Genomic DNA, 19,795 nt, shown 5'->3' with positions numbered 1-19,795 from the left:
GTATTCAGTCTGGGAAGTGACCCCCAGGGCAACTGCAGTGGTATTCAGTCTGGGAAGTGACCCCCAGGGCAACTGCAGTGGTATTCAGTCTGGGAAGTGACCCCAGGGCAACCAGGGCAAGTCTGGGAGTGACCCCCAGTGATTCAGTCTGGGAAGTGACCCTCAGCTGCAGTGGTATTCAGTCTGTCTGATTACAGTAGAAGTGACCCCCAGGGCAACTGCAGTGGTATTCAGTCTGGGAAGTGACCCCCAGGGCAACTGCACTGGTATTCAGTCTGGGAAGTGACCCCCAGGGCAACTGCAGTGGTATTCAGTCTGGGAAGTGACCCCCAGGGCAACTGCACTGGTATTCAGTCTGGGAAGTGACCCCCAGGGCAACTGCACTGGTATTCAGTCTGGGAAGTGACCCCCAGGGCAACTGCACTGGTATTCAGTCTGGGAAGTGACCCCAGGGCAACTGCACTGGTATTCAGTCTGAATAGGAAGTGACCCCAGGGCAACTGCAGTGGTATTCAGTCTGGGAAGTGACCCCCAGGGCAACTGCAGTGGTATTCAGTCTGGGAAGTGACCCCCAGGGCAACTGCAGTGGTATTCAGTCTGGGAAGTGACCCCCAGGGCAACTGCAGTGGTATTCAGTCTGGGAAGTGACCCCCAGGGCAACTGTAGTGTCTGATTACAGTCTGGGAAGTGACCCCCATGGCAATGCAGTGGTATTCAGTCTGGGAAGTGACCCCCAGGGCAACTGCAGTGGTTTCAGTATGGGACAGGTCTCCCATGGCAACTGCAGTGTCTGATTGACAGTAGAATGGGAAGTGACCCCCAGGGCTAATGCAGTGTCTGATTACAGTCTGGGATAGGACAGGACCCCCAGGGCAACTGCAGTGGATTCAGTCTGGGAAGTCCCCCAGGGCAACTGTAGTGTCTGATTACAGTAGATTCAGTCTGGGAAGTGACCCCCAGGGCAATGTAGTGTCTGATTCAGTAGAATAGGAAGTGACCCCCAGGGCAACTGCAGTGGTATTCAGTCTGGGAAGTGACCCCCAGGGCAACTGGATTCAGGTCTCCGTCCATGGCTAATGTAGTGGTGATTACAGTCTGGGAAGTGACCCCAGGGCAACTGCAGTGGTATTACAGTCTGGGAAGTGACCCCAGGGCTAACTGTAGTGTCTGATTACAGTCTAGGAAGGACCCCAGGGCAACTGCAGTGGTATTCATTCAGTGACCCCAGGGATAGTGACAGTCTGGGAAGTGACCCCAGGGCTAATGTAACTGATTATTCAGTCTGGGAAGGACAGGTCTCAGTCCATGGCAATGTAGTGTCTGATTCACAGTAGGAGGACAGGTCTCCGTCCATGGCAATGCAGTGTCTGATTACAGTAGAATAGGAACAGGTTTCATCCATGGCTAATGTAGTGTCTGATTAAGTAGAATAGGAAGGTCTCCGTCCATTGTCTGATTACAGTCAATCAGGTCTGTAGTGTCTGATTACAGTAGTAGGACAGGTCTGGGCTAATGTAGTGTCTGATTACAGTAGAATAGGACAGGTCTCCGTCCATGGCTAATGTAGTGTCTGATTACAGTAGAATAGGACAGGTCTCCGTCCATGGCTAATGTAGTGTCTGATTACAGTAGAATAGGACAGGTCTCCGTCCATGGCTAATGTAGTGTCTGATTACAGTAGAATAGGATTTTGGGATAGGTCTCAGGTGGCTAATGTAGTGTCTGATTACAGTAGAATAGGACAGGTCTCCGTCCATGGCTAATGTAGTGTCTGATTACAGTAGAATAGGACAGGTCTCATCCATGGCTAATGTAGTGTCTGATTACAGTAGAATAGGACAGGTCTCATCCATGGCTAATGTAGTGTCTGATTACAGTAGAATAGGACAGGTCTCATCCATGGCTAATGTAGTGTCTGATTACAGTAGGACAGGTCTCATCCATGGCTAATGTAGTGTCTGATCACAGTAGAATAGGACAGGTCTCATCCATGGCTAATGTAGTGTCTGATTACAGTAGGACAGGTCTCATCCATGGCTAATGTAGTGTCTGATTTATCCCTGCTTCTTTCCTCCGTGGCCCAGTGACGGCGGAGGGGTTCCCCAGCTACGATACAGCCCAGGAACAGCTCCACGAGGCGGGCTACGATGCCTTCATCACTGGTCTCTGCTTCATCTCCATGGCCAACTACCTAGGTACTGCCTTCTACACTGTGTACTGCCATAGGTACTGCCTTTTACACTGTGTACTGCCATAGGTACTGCCTTCTACACTGTGTACTGCTATAGGTACTGCCTTTTACACTGTGTACTGCTATAGGTACTGCCTTTTACACTGTGTACTGCTTTTACACTGTGTACTGCCTTTTACACTGTGTACTGCCTTTTACACTGTGTACTGCTATAGGTACTGCCTTTTACACTGTGTACTGCTATAGGTACTGCCTTTTACACTGTGTACTGCCTAGGTACTGCCTTTTACACTGTGTACTGCTATAGGTACTGCCTTTTACACTGTGTACTGCTATAGGTACTGCCTTTTACACTGTGTACTGCCTTTTACACTGTGTACTGCTATAGGTACTGCCTTTTACACTGTGTACTGCTATAGGTACTGCTGTGGCTCTAACCCTACGCCCCGTGGCTCTAACCCTACGCCCCGTGGCTCTAACCCTACGACGCCGGCCAAAAATCTGCTCTACTTCTTTCTCTCTCTCTCCTGTGGTCGAAGATGTCAGTTGGTTCGTAGGGAACGGAAGTCCTCCCCTCCTCGACAGCCACCTTTTCATTGAGGATAGTGAAGTGTATCCTACCCGAAGTCCTTCATGGAGGAGTTGTTCTGCCACCACAGCTTTTTGAGTCGGGTGTCGGAGGAGACTAGCATGTACTCACTTAAAAACAACATGCTACTTATTGTTTTTATCTATAAAAAGTATTGCGGAACCTAATTTGTTTTCATCACAAATATACATTTTTCTTTTGAGATCCACCCCTTGTAAACGTCATTCACCTCATGTGGTGCTACTGGAGGACTCCATTTCCATCCACGTTCCCTCATCGCTGCCTCTCCTCATGTGGTGCTACTGGAGGACTCCATTTCCATCCACGTTCCCTCATCGCTGCCTCTCCTCATGTGGGGCTACTGGAGGACTCCATTTCCATCCACGTTCCCTCATCGCTGCCTCTCCTCATGTGGTGCTACTGGAGGACTCCATTTCCATCCACGTTCCCTCATCGCTGCCTCTCCTCGATTTTTACCTCTGACCTTTTTTCAAAAGGAGGCAGGAGAGGAGGCGGGAGTTGAGAAAAGGCCATCTCCATGGTAACACTACTGGGAACAGTTGAGAAAAGGCCATCTCCATGGTAACACTACTGTAACACTACTGGGAACAGTTCCATGGACAGCTTTGAATCTCTCTATGATGCCATGTAGACTATAGCAGTAGCTGCTGTGATATGCCTATGGTCATCGTGGCTGTTTCTCAATCTTTTAAAACTTTCTCTTTCTCTTCTCAGGTACTTTCCTGACTCCCCCCAGAGCCCACATCCCATCCCAATCGAAACTCATCCAACCCTTCGTCAACAAGTAGGATCTTGGTTCTCTCCCCTTCAGTTTCTTTCCCTCTCCTACGGGGGACTGGTGTATATATCCCTTACCTCAGCATGTCTTAGTGTAGTTATAACACATCTGTCAGCTGTATGAGGCGTTATAATGCTACGTTGACGTCTCCTGTTTTCGCCAGACTGTTCCTGATGAGGATCATAGATATTCCCTACCTCAACATCAGCGGACCAGACCGTGAGTAGTTCAATGTGATACTATATACTGTACAACACAGTAGTATTAGTAGTAGTTCAATGTGATACTGTACAACACAGTAATAGTAGTTCAATGGGATACTATATACTGTACAACACAGTATTAGTAGTTCAATGGGATACTATATACTGTACAACACAGTATTAGTAGTTCAATGGGATAATATATACTGTACAACACAGTATTAGTACAATGTGATACTATATACTGTACAACACAGTATTAGTACAATGTGATACTATATACTGTACAACACAGTATTAGTAGTACAATGTGATACTATATACTGTACAACACAGTATATAGTAGTTCAATGTGATACTATATACTGTACAACACAGTAGTATTAGTAGTTCAATGTGATACTATATACTGTACAACACAGTATTAGTAGTAGTTCAATGTGATACTATATATACTGTACAACACAGTATTAGTAGTAGTTCAATGTGATACTATATATACTGTACAACACAGTAATAGTAGTTCAATGTGATACTGTACAACACAGTATTAGTACAATGTGATACTATATACTGTACAACACAGTATTAGTAGTTCAATGTGATACTATATACTGTACAACACAGTGTTAGTACAATGTGATACTATATACTGTACAACACAGTATTAGTTCAATGTGATACTATATACTGTACAACACAGTATTAGTAGTAGTTCAATGTCCTACAGCACAGCACTATTTGACACTACCTCGTCTGCATATAGTCGACAGCGAAAAGAAAATGGAGAGGATTTATTAAAGATGGCATATAGAAATGGGCCGTGACAATGATGTACATAAACCTGTCATTAGTCAGTGGTGACTAAGAACGTTCCTTATTCCCCTCTTTCCCCCCCTTCCCTTTACCCCCTCTGTCTCTCCCCCTCTGCCCCCCCTTCCCTTCATCCCCTCTCCCCTTCCCTTCCCTTCATCCCCTCTCCCCTTCCCTTCCCTTCATCCCCTCTCCCCCTTCCCTTCATCCCCTCATCCCCCCTTCCCTTCCCTTCATCCCCTCTCCCCCTTCCCTTCATCCCCTCTCCCCCTTCCCTTCATCCCCTCTCCCCCTTCCCTTCATCCCCTCTCCCTTCATCCCCCTCATCCCTCTCCCCCCTCTCCCCTTCCCTTCATCCCCTCTCCCCCTCCCTTCATCCCCTCTCCCCCTTCCCTTCATCCCCTCTCCCCCCCTTCCCTTCATCCCCTCTCCCCCTTCCCTTCATCCCCTCTCCCCCTTCCCTTCATCCCCCTTCCCTTCATCCCTCCCCCTTCCCTTCCCCCTCCCCCTTCCCTTCATCCCCTCTCCCCCTTCCCTTCATCCCCTCTCCCCCTTCCCTTCATCCCCTCTCCCCTTCCCTTCATCCCCTTCCTTCCCCCCCCTTCCCCCTTCATCCCCTCTCCCCCTTCCCTTCATCCCCTCTGCCCTTCCCCTTCATCCCCTCTTCCCTTCCCTTCATCCCCTCTTCCTTCCCTTCATCCCCTCTTCCCTTCCCTTCATCCCCTCTTCCCTTCCCTTCATCCCCTCTGCCTTCCCTTCATCCCCTCTGCCCCTTTCCCTTCATCCCCTCTGCCCCCCCCTTCTCCCCTCTGCCCCTTTCACTTCATCCCCTCTGCCTTCCCCCTCTGCCCCCTCTCCCCCTCCCTTCCCTTCATCCCCTCTGCCCATCCCCCTGCCTTCCCTTCATCCCCCCCTTCCCCCTTCATCCCCCTCTTCCCTTCATCCCCCCCTCTTCCCTTCATCCCCCTCTTCCCTTCATCCCCCCCCTTCCCTTCATTCCCCACCTTCCCTTCATCCCCCCTTCCTTCCCTTCATCCCCTCTGCCCCTTCCCTTCATCCCCTCCCCTTCCCTTCCCCCATCCCCTCCCTTCATCCCCCCCTTCCCTTCATCCCCTCCGCCCCTTCCCTTCATCCCCTCCGCCCCTTCCCTTCATCCCCTCCCCCCTTCCCTTCATCCCCCCCCCCCTTCCCTTCATCCCCTCCCCCCCCCCTTCATCCCTCCCCCCCCCTTCCCTTCATCCCCTCCCCCCTTCCCTTCATCCCCCCCTCCCTTCATCCCCCCCCCCTTCATCCCCTCCCCCTTCCCTTCATCCTTCCCCCTTCCCTTCATCCCCTCCTCCCCCTTCATCCCCCCCCTTCCCTCTGTCTCTCCCTTCATCCCCTCTTCCCCTTCCCTTCATCCCCTCCCCTTCCTTCATCCCCTCCCCCTTCCCTTCATCCCCCCCCCCTTCCTCTGCCCCTCCCCCCCCCCTTCATCCCTTCCCTTCATCCCCCCTTCCCTTCATCCCCTCCCCCTTCCCTTCATCCCCTTCCCTCTGTCTCTCCCCCTTTGCCCCCTTCCCTTCTCCTCTGCAGTCCAGCCCAAGAGGGATCATGTTCTGTCCCCTTCCCTGCCCCCAGTGACCTCCCCAGCTGTTCAGTGCCCCCCTAAGACCCACCACATAATGATGATCTATCACTACCGCCTGTCCAGGTCACTCCCCCTGGCCCCACTTCCCCTGGGCCAGGTCACTCCCCTGGGCCAGGTCACTGTTTGGGCCAGGTCACTTCCCTGCCTGGGCCAGGTCACTACCAACTGGGCCAGGTCCTACCGCCTGGGCCAGGCCACTCAACTGCAGTCACTGCCGCCTGGGCCAGGTCAGGCCTCACTACCGCCTGGGCCGGGTCACTACCGCCTGGGCCAGGTCACTACCGCCTGGGCCAGGCCACTACCGCCTGACTACCGCCTGGGCCAGGTCACTACCACCTGACTACCGACTGGGCCAGGTCACTACCGCCTGGGCCAGGCCACTACCAACTGGGCCGGGTCACTGCCGCCTGGGCCAGGCCACTACCGCCTGACTACCGCCTGGGCCAGGTCACTACCGACTGGGCCGGGTCACTGCCGCCTGGGCCAGGCCACTACCGCCGACTGGGCCACCACACCAGGAAACCTTTTTAATTCCCATGTCTTCCTGCATGTCTCCTAGGTAACATCCAGGTGTCGTGGATTGATGACACGTCAGCGTTTGTATCTCTGAGTCAGACGGACCAGGTTCAGATCGGTGAGTACTGGCCTATCCATAAGCCTCTTCCCTATATAGTGCGCTACGTTTGACCCAGAGACCAGCCCTGGTCCCTATATAGTGCGCTACGTTTGACCCAGAGACCAGCCCTGGTCCCTATATAGTGCGCTACGTTTGACCCAGAGACCAGCCCTGGTCCCTATATAGTGCGCTACGTTTGACCCAGAGACCAGCCCTGGTCCCTATATAGTGCGCTACGTTTGACCCAGAGACCGGCCCTGTTCCCTATATAGTGCGCTACGTTTGACCCAGAGACCGGCCCTGTTCCCTATATAGTGCGCTACGTTTGACCCAGAGACCGGCCCTGTTCCCTATATAGTGCGCTACGTTTGACCCAGAGACCCGCCCTGTTCCCTATATAGTGCGCTACGTTTGACCCAGAGACCGGCCCTGTTCCCTATATAGTGCGCTACGTTTGACCCAGAGACCAGCCCTGTTCCCTATAGTGCGCTACGTTTGACCCAGAGACTACGTTCCCTATATAGTGACGCCCCAGAGACCGGCCCTGTTCCCTATATAGTGCGCTACGTTTGACCCAGAGACCGGCCCTGTTCCCTATATAGTGCGCTACGTTTGACCCAGAGACCGACGCTATGACTTGACCCAGAGACCGGCCTGTTGCCTATATAGTGCGCTACGTTGACCCAGAGACGGGCCCTGTTGCCTATATAGTGCGCTACGTTTGACCCAGAGACCGCCCTGTTCCCTATATAGTGCGCTACGTTTGACCCAGAGACCGGCCCTGTTCCCTATATAGTGCGCTACGTTTGACCCAGAGACCGGCCCTGTTCCCTATATAGTGCGCTACGTTTGACCCAGAGACCGGCCCTGTTCCCTATATAGTGCGCTACGTTTGACCCAGAGACCGGCCCTGTTCCCTATATAGTGCGCTACGTTTGACCCAGAGACCGGCCCTGTTCCCTATATAGTGCGCTACGTTTGACCCAGAGACCGGCCCTGTTCCCTATATAGTGCGCTACGTTTGACCCAGAGACCGGCCCTGTTCCCTATATAGTGCGCTACGTTTGACCCAGAGACCGGCCCTGTTCCCTATAGTGCGCTACGTTTGACCCAGAGACCCCTGTTCCTATATAGGCCCTGTTGCCTATATATAGTGCGCTACGTTTGACCCAGAGACCGGCCCTGTTCCCTATATAGTGCGCTACGTTTGACCCAGAGACCGGCCCTGTTCCCTATATAGTGCGCTACGTTTGACCCAGAGACCGGCCCTGTTCCCTATATAGTGCGCTACGTTTGACCCAGAGACCGGCCCTGTTCCCTATATAGTGCGCTACGTTTGACCCAGAGACCGGCCCTGTTCCCTATATAGTGCGCTACGTTTGACCCAGAGACCGGCCCTGTTCCCTATATAGTGCGCTACGTTTGACCCAGAGACCGGCGCTGTTGCCTATATATAGTGCGCTACGTTTGACCCAGAGACGGGCCCTGTTGCCTATATAGTGCGCTATGACTGACCCAGAGGTCGGCCCTGTTGCCTATATATAGTGCGCTACGTTTGACCCAGAGACCGGCCCTGTTCCCTATATAGTGCGCTACGTTTGACCCAGAGACCGGCCCTGTTCCCTATAGTGCGCTTATTGACCCAGAGACCGTCCCTGTTCCCTATAGTGCGCTTGACGTTTGACCCAGAGACCGGCCCTGTTCCCTATATAGTGCGCTACGTTTGACCCAGAGACCGGCCCTGTTCCCTATATAGTGCGCTACGTTTGACCCAGAGACCGGCCCTGTTCCCTATATAGTTTTGACCCAGAGACCGGCCCTGTTCCCTATATAGTGCGCTACGTTTGACCCAGAGACCGGCCCTGTTCCCTATATAGTGCGCTACGTTTGACCCAGAGACCGGCCCTGTTCCCTATATAGTGCGCTACGTTTGACCCAGAGACCGGCCCTGTTCCCTATATAGTGCGCTACGTTTGACCCAGAGACCGGCCCTGTTCCCTATATAGTGCGCTACGTTTGACCCAGAGACCGGCCCTGTTCCCTATATAGTGCGCTACGTTTGACCCAGAGACCGGCCCTGTTCCCTATATAGTGCGCTACGTTTGACCCAGAGACCGGCCCTGTTCCCTATATAGTGCGCTACGTTTGACCCAGAGACCGGCCCTGTTCCCTATATAGTGCGCTACGTTATATTTATTCTGACCCGTCTCCCGTTCTCTTCTCTGCGTGTCCAGCGATGAACACCAGTCGCTATGCGGAGAGCTACCGTATCCAGACGTATGCAGAGTATGTCCAGGGCAGGCAGCAGGTCAGGGAGAGCCAGGGCCATTCTACCCAGTCCTGGGATGAGGACGGCTGGGTTAAACCGCACTACACCTCCCCCTCTACAGTTGGTGCTGGTCCTACTGGCTACAGCTACGGTCACAACAGGTACACTGAGACACACACACACCTTTATTCAATGGACTTTTAATGGAAGAGGGTTGTTGAAAGGCGTCTTGTCCATTAAAATGTCCCTGTTCTCTTATTAAAAGAAGTGAAGGATGTTCTACAAGGTGGAGTCTCTAAGGCAGGTTGATGTTCTACAAGGTGGAGTCTCTAAGGCAGGTTGATGCTCTACAAGGTGGAGTCTCTAAGGCAGGTTGATGTTCTACAAGGTGGAGTCTCTAAGGCAGGTTGATGCTCTACAAGGTGGAGTCTCTAAGGCAGGTTGATGCTCTACAAGGTGGAGTCTCTAAGGCAGGTTGATGCTCTACAAGGTGGAGTCTCTAAGGCAGGTTGATGCTCTACAAGGTGGAGTCTCTAAGGCAGGTTGATGCTCTACAAGGTGGAGTCTCTAAGGCAGGTTGATGCTCTACAAGGTGGAGTCTCTAAGGCAGGTTGATGTTCTACAAGGTGGAGTCTCTAAGGCAGGTTGATGCTCTACAAGGTGGAGTCTCTAAGGCAGGTTGATGTTTTAACTGTGACGTCCGTGTGTTGTGGGAGTCAGGCCGTCGTTGGGGAAACGCTGCGTCAGTCCGATCCAGGAGGAGCAGCCTACGGAGGGAGAGGCTCAGAGACACGCTGACGGGTGGAGTGGCTACACGCACTCTCACACACACTCCGACACGGGCAGCAAGAAGATCAGGACCGACGGTAAGGACACACACACACACACACACACACTCTCACACACACTCCGACACGGGCAGCAAGAAGATCAGGACCGACGGTAAGGACACACACACACACTCCCCTGCTAGAAGACAGACAGTAAGGACACACACACTCCCCTGCTAGAAGACAGACAGTAAGGACACACACACTCCCCTGCTAGAAGACAGACAGTAACTAAGTGTATATATCCACCACCAGAGTACAAATCAGGAACAAAATGTTTAAATGCAAACACTGATCAAGAAACATCTGATCTGATGTGGTCTGTGTCTCTAGGGGTGTGGTGATCTGTGTTGTCTGGTGTGGGTTTGATCTGTGGTCTGATGTGGTGTCTCTAGGGGTGTGGTGGTCTGTGGTGTCTCTAGGGGTGTGGTGGTCTGTGGTGTCTCTAGGGGTGTGGTGGTGTCTCTAGGGGTGTGGTGGTCTGTGGTGTCTCTAGGGGTGTGGTGGTCTGTGTTGTCTCTAGGGGTGTGTCGGTCTGATCTGTGGTCTGTGTTGTCTCTAGGGGTGTTTAGATCTGATCTGTGGTCTGTGTTGTCTCTAGGGGTGTTTAGATCTGATCTGTGGTCTGTGTTGTCTCTAGGGGTGTGTGTACGGACGTATGCAGGAGTAGTGGACAGTAGGACGTCAGAAGGCTGGCTGAAAACTCAGTAAGTAAAGCTGTGTACAGTTGAACACGTGACTCCAGTACTTTCAGTGCTGCCTTAAACTTGGAAAAACTACCTGGGTGTTCGTTGAAGTTAGTTAAGCCTGTGATTTGGTTGCTGTTTCCTGTAGGTCTGAGTCTGATTCGTCGAGCATGAGTCCGATCCAGGAAGAGGCGGGGTCGGAGGCGGTAGACGACGCTAGTGATCCGGCGGCGGGCGAATGGCAACAGCAGCCTTCAACCAATCAGAGCAAGAAGAGCCGCAAGAACAACAGGATGAGGAAGACTGATGGTGAGACGAGTGAGAGCCACGCTTGTTCTAACAACCGAACGACTAAAAAGCACCTTAAGGAAATGCAAAGCTACAAATGTGTTTAAAAAAAAAAAAAAAATGTCCAGTTTCGTCCCCCTCAGGTTCTCTAGCAGGTTATTCTAGAGGCTGGGGTATAGTTACTACAGGCTGCCTCTCCATGCCTCTTGGTCCCCCTCAGGTTCTCTAGCAGGTTATACCAGAGGCTGGGGTATAGTTACTACAGGCTGCCTCTCCATGCCTCTTGGTCCCCCTCAGGTTCTCTAGCAGGTTATTCCAGATGCTGGGGTATAGTTACTACAGGCTGCCTCTCCATGCCTCTTGGTCCCCCTCAGGTTCTCTAGCAGGTTATTCTAGAGGCTGGGGTATAGTTACTACAGGCTGCCTCTCCATGCCTCTTGGTCCCCCTCAGGTTCTCTAGCAGGTTATTCCAGATGCTGAGATGCTGGGGTATAGTTACTACAGGCTGCCTCTCCATGCCTCTTGGTCCCCCTCAGGTTCTCTAGCAGGTTATTCTAGAGGCTGGGGTATAGTTACTACAGGCTGCCTCTCCATGCCTCTTGGTCCCCCTCAGGTTCTCTAGCAGGTTATTCTAGATGCTGGGGTATAGTTACTACAGGCTGCCTCTTGGTCCCCCTCAGGTTCTCTAGCAGGTTAATCCAGAGGCTGGGGTATAGTTACTACAGGCTGCCTCTCCATGCCTCTTGGCCCCCCTCAGGTCCTCTAGCAGGTTATTCCAGAGGCTGGGGTATAGTTACTACAGGCTGCCTCTCCATGCCTCTTGGTCCCCCTCAGGTCCTCTAGCAGGTTATACCAGAGGCTGGGGTATAGTTACTACAGGCTGCCTCTCCATGCCTCTTGGTCCCCCTCAGGTTCTCTAGCAGGTTATTCCAGAGGCTGGGGTATAGTTACTACAGGCTGCCTCTCCATGCCTCTTGGTCTGAGGCTTTGGGAGAGTTAAAAGGCCAGAGGACCTGAGGGACCTGCTTGGGTCCATCACTTAAAAGCATGTCTGACCTGTATTGAGGTGCACAAATCATGGATTGATTTTAAAAATCAGAGGCTGGGGTATAGTTACTATAGAGGCTGGGGGTATAGTTACTACAGGCTCTTGGTCCCCCTCAAGAATCTGAACGCTTTTAATTGATAAACTCCCCCTCAGCCAGTGCAGGTTATTCCAGAGGCTGGGGTAAAGTGTACTTCTCCTCTTGGTACCCAGGCTGCAGAGACCTATTAAACTGGGGTGTAAAGTGTGCCTCTCCATCAGTACCCCTCGCTCTAGAGACCTATTAAACCGGTGTAAAGTGTGTTCTCCTCAGTACCCAGGCTGCGGAGACCTATTAAACCGGTGTAAAGTGTGTTCTCCTCAGTACCCAGGCTGCAGCGTTCTGTATGTGGTTTTGCAGTTGACCAATGTCTTTCTTGGGTCGACCAGACAGGAGAGCATTACAGGAGTCAAGCCTGCTGGTAAATGAAAGGATGAGTATCTTGTATCAAGGTTCCTTTATTGCTGGTGAATTCTAAAGTATTTTAAAATCACTAAATAGTCTAATTTATCTGTGGAGGGAACATCCTCTGGTGCCAGACCCTGATAAGTTGGAGCCTAACAGCGAAGCTTGGCTGTGCGTTTGCTCTCTGCTTCTCTCTATTGGAACAGTGGTCCGCAGCATCATCACCAGGACAACGAAACACCAGTGGTGTACCTCAGGTTGACTGACTGGGACCTGTCTCTCTGTGTCTCTCGTCTTTCCCTCCCTCTAGGGTTATTCCAGAGACTGGGTAAAGTTCGACGTACCTCAGGTTGACTGACTGGGACCTGTCTCTCTGTGTCTCGTCTTTCCCTCCCTCTAGGTGCAGAGACGACGTCTTCTCTGTTCGACGTACCTCAGGTTGACTGACTGGGACCTGTCTCTGTCTCGTCTTTCCCTCCCTCTAGGTGCAGAGGTCGAGCGTCTTCTCTGTTCGACACCAGTGGTGTACCTCAGGTTGACTGACTGGGACCTGTCTCTCTGTGTCTCTCGTCTTTCCCTCCCTCTAGGTGCAGAGACGACGTCTTCTCTGTTCGACGTACCTCAGGTTGACTGACTGGGACCTGTCTCTCTGTCTCGTCTTTCCCTCCCTCTAGGTGCAGAGACGACGTCTTCTCTGTTCGACGTACCTCAGGTCTGGTAGCGATGGAACCCGAGCTCCTGGCTCCTTACCACCTGGGTTCCTACTTCCTACCCCTGGCCACTTGACTCCTACCCCCTAGGACCGGGTTTGGAACGATGCCTGAAGTTTCAACCAGCTGCACTTATCTGACTGGCTGAGAGAAACGAAGCCATAAATCATGATAGGAGTCCTCAGCATGTGGTATAGCAGGATATTCTTTAGGAAAGAAAAAACGGTCCCAAATGGCACCCTAATCCGTATATAGTACACTACTTTTAACTACGGCCAATAGAGCTCTGGTTCAAACTAGTGCACTATGGATTGTTGTGTCCCAAATATTTTTTTCACTGCTTTTTTTGTTGTTGCTCGCACTGTTTTTCATTTCTGATTGATTGATAAATCCCCTGTATCGTGATGGATTAGGTAGTTACCACTCTGCATGTTGTGGCGCTACTGACAGCTGTTCAATACAGAGAGGGAGAACTCACACCCAGGCTCTACCAACCCACCAGGCTCTGAAATGGCAGCCTGATCTCTGTTCCACTACTATTAACCAGGGTCTATAGTGCTCTGGTCAAAACTAGTGCTCTATATAGGGGAATGGGGGCCATTTGGTTCACAGCCTGATCTCTGTTCCACTACTCTTAACCAGGGTCTATAGTGCTCTGGTCAAAACTAGTGCTCTATATAGTGGAATGGGGGCCATTTGGTTCACAGCCTGATTTCTGTTGCACTACTCTTAACCAGGGTCTATAGCGCTCTGGTCAAAACTAGTGCTCTATATAGGGGAATGGGGGCCATTTGGTTCACAGCCTGATCTCTGTTCCACTACTCTTAACCAGGGTCTATAGCGCTCTGGTCAAAACTAGTGCTCTATATAGGGGAATGGGGGCCATTTGGTTCATAGCCTGATCTCTGTTCCACTACTCTTAACCAGGGTCTATAGCGCTCTGGTCAAAACTAGTGCTCTATATAGGGGAATGGGGGCCATTTGGTTCATAGCCTGATTTCTGTTCCACTACTCTTAACCAGGGTCTATAGCGCTCTGGTCAAAACTAGTGCTCTATATAGGGGAATGGGGGCCATTTGGTTCACAGCCTGGGTCTGTGTTCCATGAGGATCAACGTTATAGTTTATTCATCTAGAAATATCACTATCTAGATTTGATGCGCTTCTTTGTTCTATAGAAGAGGGAATTGTGTCATGGTGTGGTGTGTATTTTCTACGTTGTATCATCCTGAACACCAGGCCAGGCTCGTTGTTCCACGACCTCATAGTTACTGTCACCGAGTCTGAAATCTTTCCCCTCACTGTGTCTGTTACCGGTGCCAAACCGGTTTAGTTTTAACCGTAAAAAATGTTGCCTCCGTGTCCCGTTCATCGTGAACCATCATTAAGTGTCTCTTAAACCCACCCCCCCATTGCCTCTTGACTGATTCTAGTGTAACACTGTCCTGGTGCTGTAGTAGGATTTTAAATGTAGTTTAAATCACTTCCTTTTTAAAAAAATATGTATAAAGTTAAAGCCCCTCCCCTCTAATTTTATAGATCCTGCTAGAACCTTCTCTAATGGTGTGTCCTAAATGGCTCCCTGTGTAGTGCAGTGTACTAGGGAATAGGGCCCTGTGTAGTGCAGTGTACTAGAAAGGGAATAGGGCCCTGTGTAGTGCAGTGTACTAGGGAATAGGGCCCTGTGTAGTGCAGTGTACTAGGGAGTAGGAAGCCATTTTGTGAAACAAGAGGTGTGTTTTTTGGCGTGGTTGGTCTTTTCCCTACAACAGACAGTCTAGTGGCATTATTACTTTTGTATGGACAACTTTTTTGTTGTTGTGGCGTTTAAATGTCTTTATTTTTGCGGTCTTTACTTTCCCCTCGTTGTAATGTCCTCCCTTGCAACTGTGTCAAATATTGTATCAATGCAAAACGTGTCAACGTTAAAGAATACGCTGTTTTTGTATGAAAAATGTCGAAACAAATATTTCCTTATGAACAGGAACAATTAAAGAACGTTTTCTTAGTAATCCAGTGTTTTTCCTTTTTCATCTATTTAGTAGTGTTCTATATCCAATGCAACGTTACAGTACTAAATAGATCCTACACCGATGGCTGAGATGTAACGTTGCCATGGATACAGAACAGTACTAAATAGATCCGACAGCGATGGCTGAGATGTAACGTTGCCGTGGATACAGAAAATCTCAGCTGTCGGTGTAGGATCTATTTAGTACTGTTCTATATCCACGGCAACGTCACGTCTCAGCTTGTCGGCGTTTTCTTATTGTTCAGTTTTTGTGTATTTTTTTTCCAACACAAACATGTATAGACAGATCCACATCACCTACGTCTTGACAATTATAATCAAACCTTACGGTATCATGTGTTTTTATTAGAAATGAGCTTCAATTTCTAGAAGTGGAAGATGTTTTTTCTAAATGTCTTGTCAGTTTGCCTGTGCAGTGCCAATCCTGGTCATGGATGTGATGGCGCAGACCTGATCACAATTTAAATGTTTCTTACGTCGCTGCCAATGAAGGCACCCAACTGCCTGGCACTTCAGGCTAGAACACCAGGAGCAATTATATCTGGACAGTGTTAGTCTGAATGACATGTATATAATTATACAACTGCCTGGCACTTCAGGCTAGGACGCCAGGAGCAATTATATCTAGACAGTGTTAGTCTGAATGACATGTGTATATAATTATCTAACTGCACCTCCAATTAATACGCTTCATGTCAAAATCAAATCAAATTTATTTATATAGCCCTTCGTACATAAGCTGATATCTCAAAGTGCTGTACAGAAACCCAGCCTAAAACCCCAAACAGCAAGCAATGCAGGTGGCTAGGAGAAACTCCCTAGAAAGGCCAAAACCTAGGAAGAAACCTAGAGAGGAACCAGGCTGAGGGGTGACCAGTTAATAAATAATATTAAGAATTTATAATTTATTTGATTAATAATAACAAATAATAATCACAGGCAGAATGGTTGAAACTGGAGCAGCAGCACGGCCAGGTGGACTGGGGACAGCAAGGAGTCACCATGCCAGGTCGTCCTGATGTCCATATTGATAATCTCTGGTTCTGCTGTAAAACTCTCCACTGACCAGACAGTCAAATAACTGAAGACAAAAACTACAACATCAGAATTCAGTTCAAACATATTTACTGTCACGGTTTCCATGATGTTTTTCCATAAGACTCAAAAACAGCCTTTTGAAACACACAACATTCCTCAATATCATCTGCCAAAGTATATACACTTAGGCCTAGATTCAATGAGATCATAAACCGACATAGCGGATGTTTTGGTGGCGTCTGAGGGGGAACTGTTGGAGCTGTCGACTATACATAGAAAGAATACACTCGGATTTAAAAATCATTCAACGGGCTGTAGATTACATCACATTTCAGTGTTCTGTTGCCATGTCTATTTCAGTGTTCCAACGTCTGAACAAGGGCTGCGTGGGATTTCTGTGACTGTGCAAAACCGGTTTGAGGTATAATGCCAGGAGACGCTTATGGATTTGACAGCTCTAATGCAGTTCTACCTCCGACACCACTAAAGTGGATCTGATCGAAATAGAGCCCTAAAAATGTAGAACAAAAAAATTATTTGCTATACACCACTGTGAAACATGTCAATATACTTTAAGTTCATTGAGTCTCTTAGATATGTGTGTGGTGGAGGGGCGCTTGTTTCTTGGTGTGTAACTAAAGAGTTGTGGAAATGTTATCTTGAAAGGACAAAACTGTCAATCAATAAATGAATCCATTTTAAAATCCAATCGCTGTAAACGGTAGCTGTGTAAAATGCTATGGGCAGCGTTCTGTTGCCATGTCTATGAATTTGAGGTTGTTTCCCCCCCCCATTCCCATCCCTCAGCTTTCTGTTGCCATGTCTATGAATTTGAGGTTGTTTCCCCCCCCCATTCCCATCCCTCAGCTTTCTGTTGCCATGTCTATGAATTTGAGGTTGTTTCCCCTCCATTCCCATTCCTCAGCTTTCTGTTGCCATGTCTATGAATTTGAGGTTGTTTCCCCTCCATTCCCATTCCTCAGCTTTCTGTTGCCATGTCTATGAATTTGAGGTTGTTCCCCCCATTCCCATCCCTCAGCGTTCTGTTGCCATGTCTATGAATTTGAGGTTGTTTCCCCATTCCCATCCCTCAGCTTTCTGTTGCCATGTCTATGAATTTGAGGTTGTTTTCCCCCATTCCCATCCCTCAGCGTTCTGTTGCCATGTCTATGAATTTGAGGTTGTTTCCCCCATTCCCATCCCTCAGCGTTCTGTTGCCATGTCTATGAATTTGAGGTTGTTTCCCCCATTCCCATCCCTCAGCTTTCTGTTGCCATGTCTATGAATTTGAGGTTGTTTTCCCCCATTCCCATCCCTCAGCTTTCTGTTGCCATGTCTATGAATTTGAGGTTGTTCCCCCCCATTCCCATCCCTCAGCTTTCTGTTGCCATGTCTATGAATTTGAGGTTGTTTCCCCCATTCCCATCCCTCAGCGTTCTGTTGCCATGTCTATGAATTTGAGGTTGTTTCCCTCCATTCCCATTCCTCAGCTTTCTGTTGCCATGTCTATGAATTTGAGGTTGTTCCCCCTCCATTCCCATCCCTCAGCTTTCTGTTGCCATGTCTATGGATTTGAGGTTGTTCCCCCCTCCCCCATTCCCATCCCTCAGCGTTCTGTTGCCATGTCTATGAATTTGAGGTTGTTTTCCCCCATTCCCATCCCTCAGCTTTCTGTTGACATGTCTATGAAGTTGAGGTTGTTTCCCATTCCCATCCCTCAGCTTTCTGTTGCCATGTCTATGAATTTGAGGTCGTTCCCCCCATTCCCATCCCTCAGCTTTCTGTTGCCATGTCTATGAATTTGAGGTTGTTCCCCCCCATTCCCATCCCTCAGCTTTCTGTTGCCATGTCTATGAAGTTGAGGTTGTTTCCCCATTCCCATCCCTCAGCTTTCTGTTGCCATGTCTATGAATTTGAGGTTGTTTTCCCCCATTCCCATCCCTCAGCGTTCTGTTGCCATGTCTATGAATTTGAGGTTGTTTCTCCCCCCCATTCCCATCCCTCAGCGTTCTGTTGCCATGTCTATGAATTTGAGGTTGTTTTCCCCCATTCCCATCCCTCAGCTTTCTGTTGCCATGTCTATGAAGTTGAGGTTGTTTCCCCCATTCCCATCCCTCAGCTTTCTGTTGCCATGTCTATGAATTTGAGGTTGTTTTCCCCCCATTCCCATCCCTCAGCTTTCTGTTGCCATGTCTATGAATTTGAGGTTGTTTCCCCTCCATTCCCATCCCTCAGCTTTCTGTTGCCATGTCTATGAATTTGAGGTTGTTTCCCCCCCCATTCCCATCCCTCAGCTTTCTGTTGCCATGTCTATGAATTTGAGGTTGTTTTCCCCTCCATTCCCATCCCTCAGCGTTCTGTTGCCATGTCTATGAATTTGAGGTTGTTTCCCCTCCATTCCCATTCCTCAGCTTTCTGTTGCCATGTCTATGAATTTGAGGTTGTCCCCCCCCATTCCCATCCCTCAGCTTTCTGTTGCCATGTCTATGAATTTGAGGTTGTTCCCCCCCCCCCCCATTCCCATCCCTCAGCGTTCTGTTGCCATGTCTATGAATTTGAGGTTGTTTTCCCCTCCATTCCCATCCCTCAGCGTTCTGTTGCCATGTCTATGAAGTTGAGGTTGTTTCCCCCCATTCCCATCCCTCAGCTTTCTGTTGCCATGTCTATGAAGTTGAGGTTGTTTCCCCCATTCCCATCCCTCAGCTTTCTGTTGCCATGTCTATGAATTTGAGGTCCCCCCATTCCCATCCCTCAGCTTTCTGTTGCCATGTCTATGAAGGAGGTTGTTTCCCCCCATTCCCATCCCTCAGCTTTCTGTTGCCATGTCTATGAAGTTGAGGTTGTTTCCCCCATTCCCATCCCTCAGCTTTCTGTTGCCATGTCTATGAATTTGAGGTTGTTTTCCCCCATTCCCATCCCTCAGCTTTCTGTTGCCATGTCTATGAATTTGAGGTTGTTCCCCCCCTTTCCCATGTCTATTCCCATCCCTCAGCGTTCTGTTGCCATGTCTATGAATTTGAGGTTGTTTCCCCATTCCCATCCCTCAGCTTTCTGTTGCCATGTCTATGAAGTTGAGGTTGTTTCCCCATTCCCATCCCTCAGCTTTCTGTTGCCATGTCTATGAATTTGAGGTCGTTTCCCCCATTCCCATCCCTCAGCTTTCTGTTGCCATGTCTATGAAGTTGAGGTTGTTTCCCCCATTCCCATCCCTCAGCTTTCTGTTGCCATGTCTATGAAGTTGAGGTTGTTTCCCCATTCCCATCCCTCAGCGTTCTGTTGCCATGTCTATGAATTTGAGGTTGTTTTCCCCCCATTCCCATCCCTCAGCTTTCTGTTGCCATGTCTATGAATTTGAGGTTGTTTTCCCCCCATTCCCATCCCTCAGCTTTCTGTTGCCATGTCTATGAATTTGAGGTTGTTTTCCCCCCATTCCCATCCCTCAGCTTGTTTATACCGAAGATGGAGTGTTGATCTCATCATCTTGGTGTTTTCAACCAAATGATCTTTGGTTGAAAGAATGATCTTCTCATGCTCTTGGTGCAATTACTCTTTAAAAAAAAATTATATATATATATATATATATTATGTTATATAATTGAGAAAAGTCTCAAT

General features: G+C 49.5%; 1 protein-coding gene across 1 annotated transcript in view; it reads left to right on the top strand.

Annotated features, from left to right (window-relative positions):
• Positions 1-15,125, top strand: part of parn (poly(A)-specific ribonuclease (deadenylation nuclease)) — a 30,497-nt gene extending 15,372 nt beyond the window's left edge. Inside the window, exons 17-26 of the mRNA XM_065002184.1 lie at positions 2,085-2,195; positions 3,516-3,585; positions 3,743-3,798; positions 6,171-6,550; positions 6,763-6,859; positions 9,076-9,271; positions 9,831-9,976; positions 10,581-10,647; positions 10,775-10,935; positions 13,079-15,125. Coding sequence (XP_064858256.1) covers positions 2,085-2,195; positions 3,516-3,585; positions 3,743-3,798; positions 6,171-6,550; positions 6,763-6,859; positions 9,076-9,271; positions 9,831-9,976; positions 10,581-10,647; positions 10,775-10,935; positions 13,079-13,125 — 1,331 coding nt within the window. The 3' untranslated portion in view covers positions 13,126-15,125. The remainder of the gene's footprint in view (positions 1-2,084; positions 2,196-3,515; positions 3,586-3,742; positions 3,799-6,170; positions 6,551-6,762; positions 6,860-9,075; positions 9,272-9,830; positions 9,977-10,580; positions 10,648-10,774; positions 10,936-13,078) is intronic.
• Positions 15,126-19,795: the final 4,670 nt, after the last annotated feature.

The sequence above is a fragment of the Oncorhynchus nerka genome, linkage group LG15 (assembly GCF_034236695.1).
Source record: "Oncorhynchus nerka isolate Pitt River linkage group LG15, Oner_Uvic_2.0, whole genome shotgun sequence".
In the NCBI taxonomy this organism is placed as follows: Eukaryota; Metazoa; Chordata; class Actinopteri; order Salmoniformes; family Salmonidae; genus Oncorhynchus; species Oncorhynchus nerka.
Note: the sequence above shows the minus strand (reverse complement) of the source record. Positions and strands in the feature narration are given on the sequence as shown.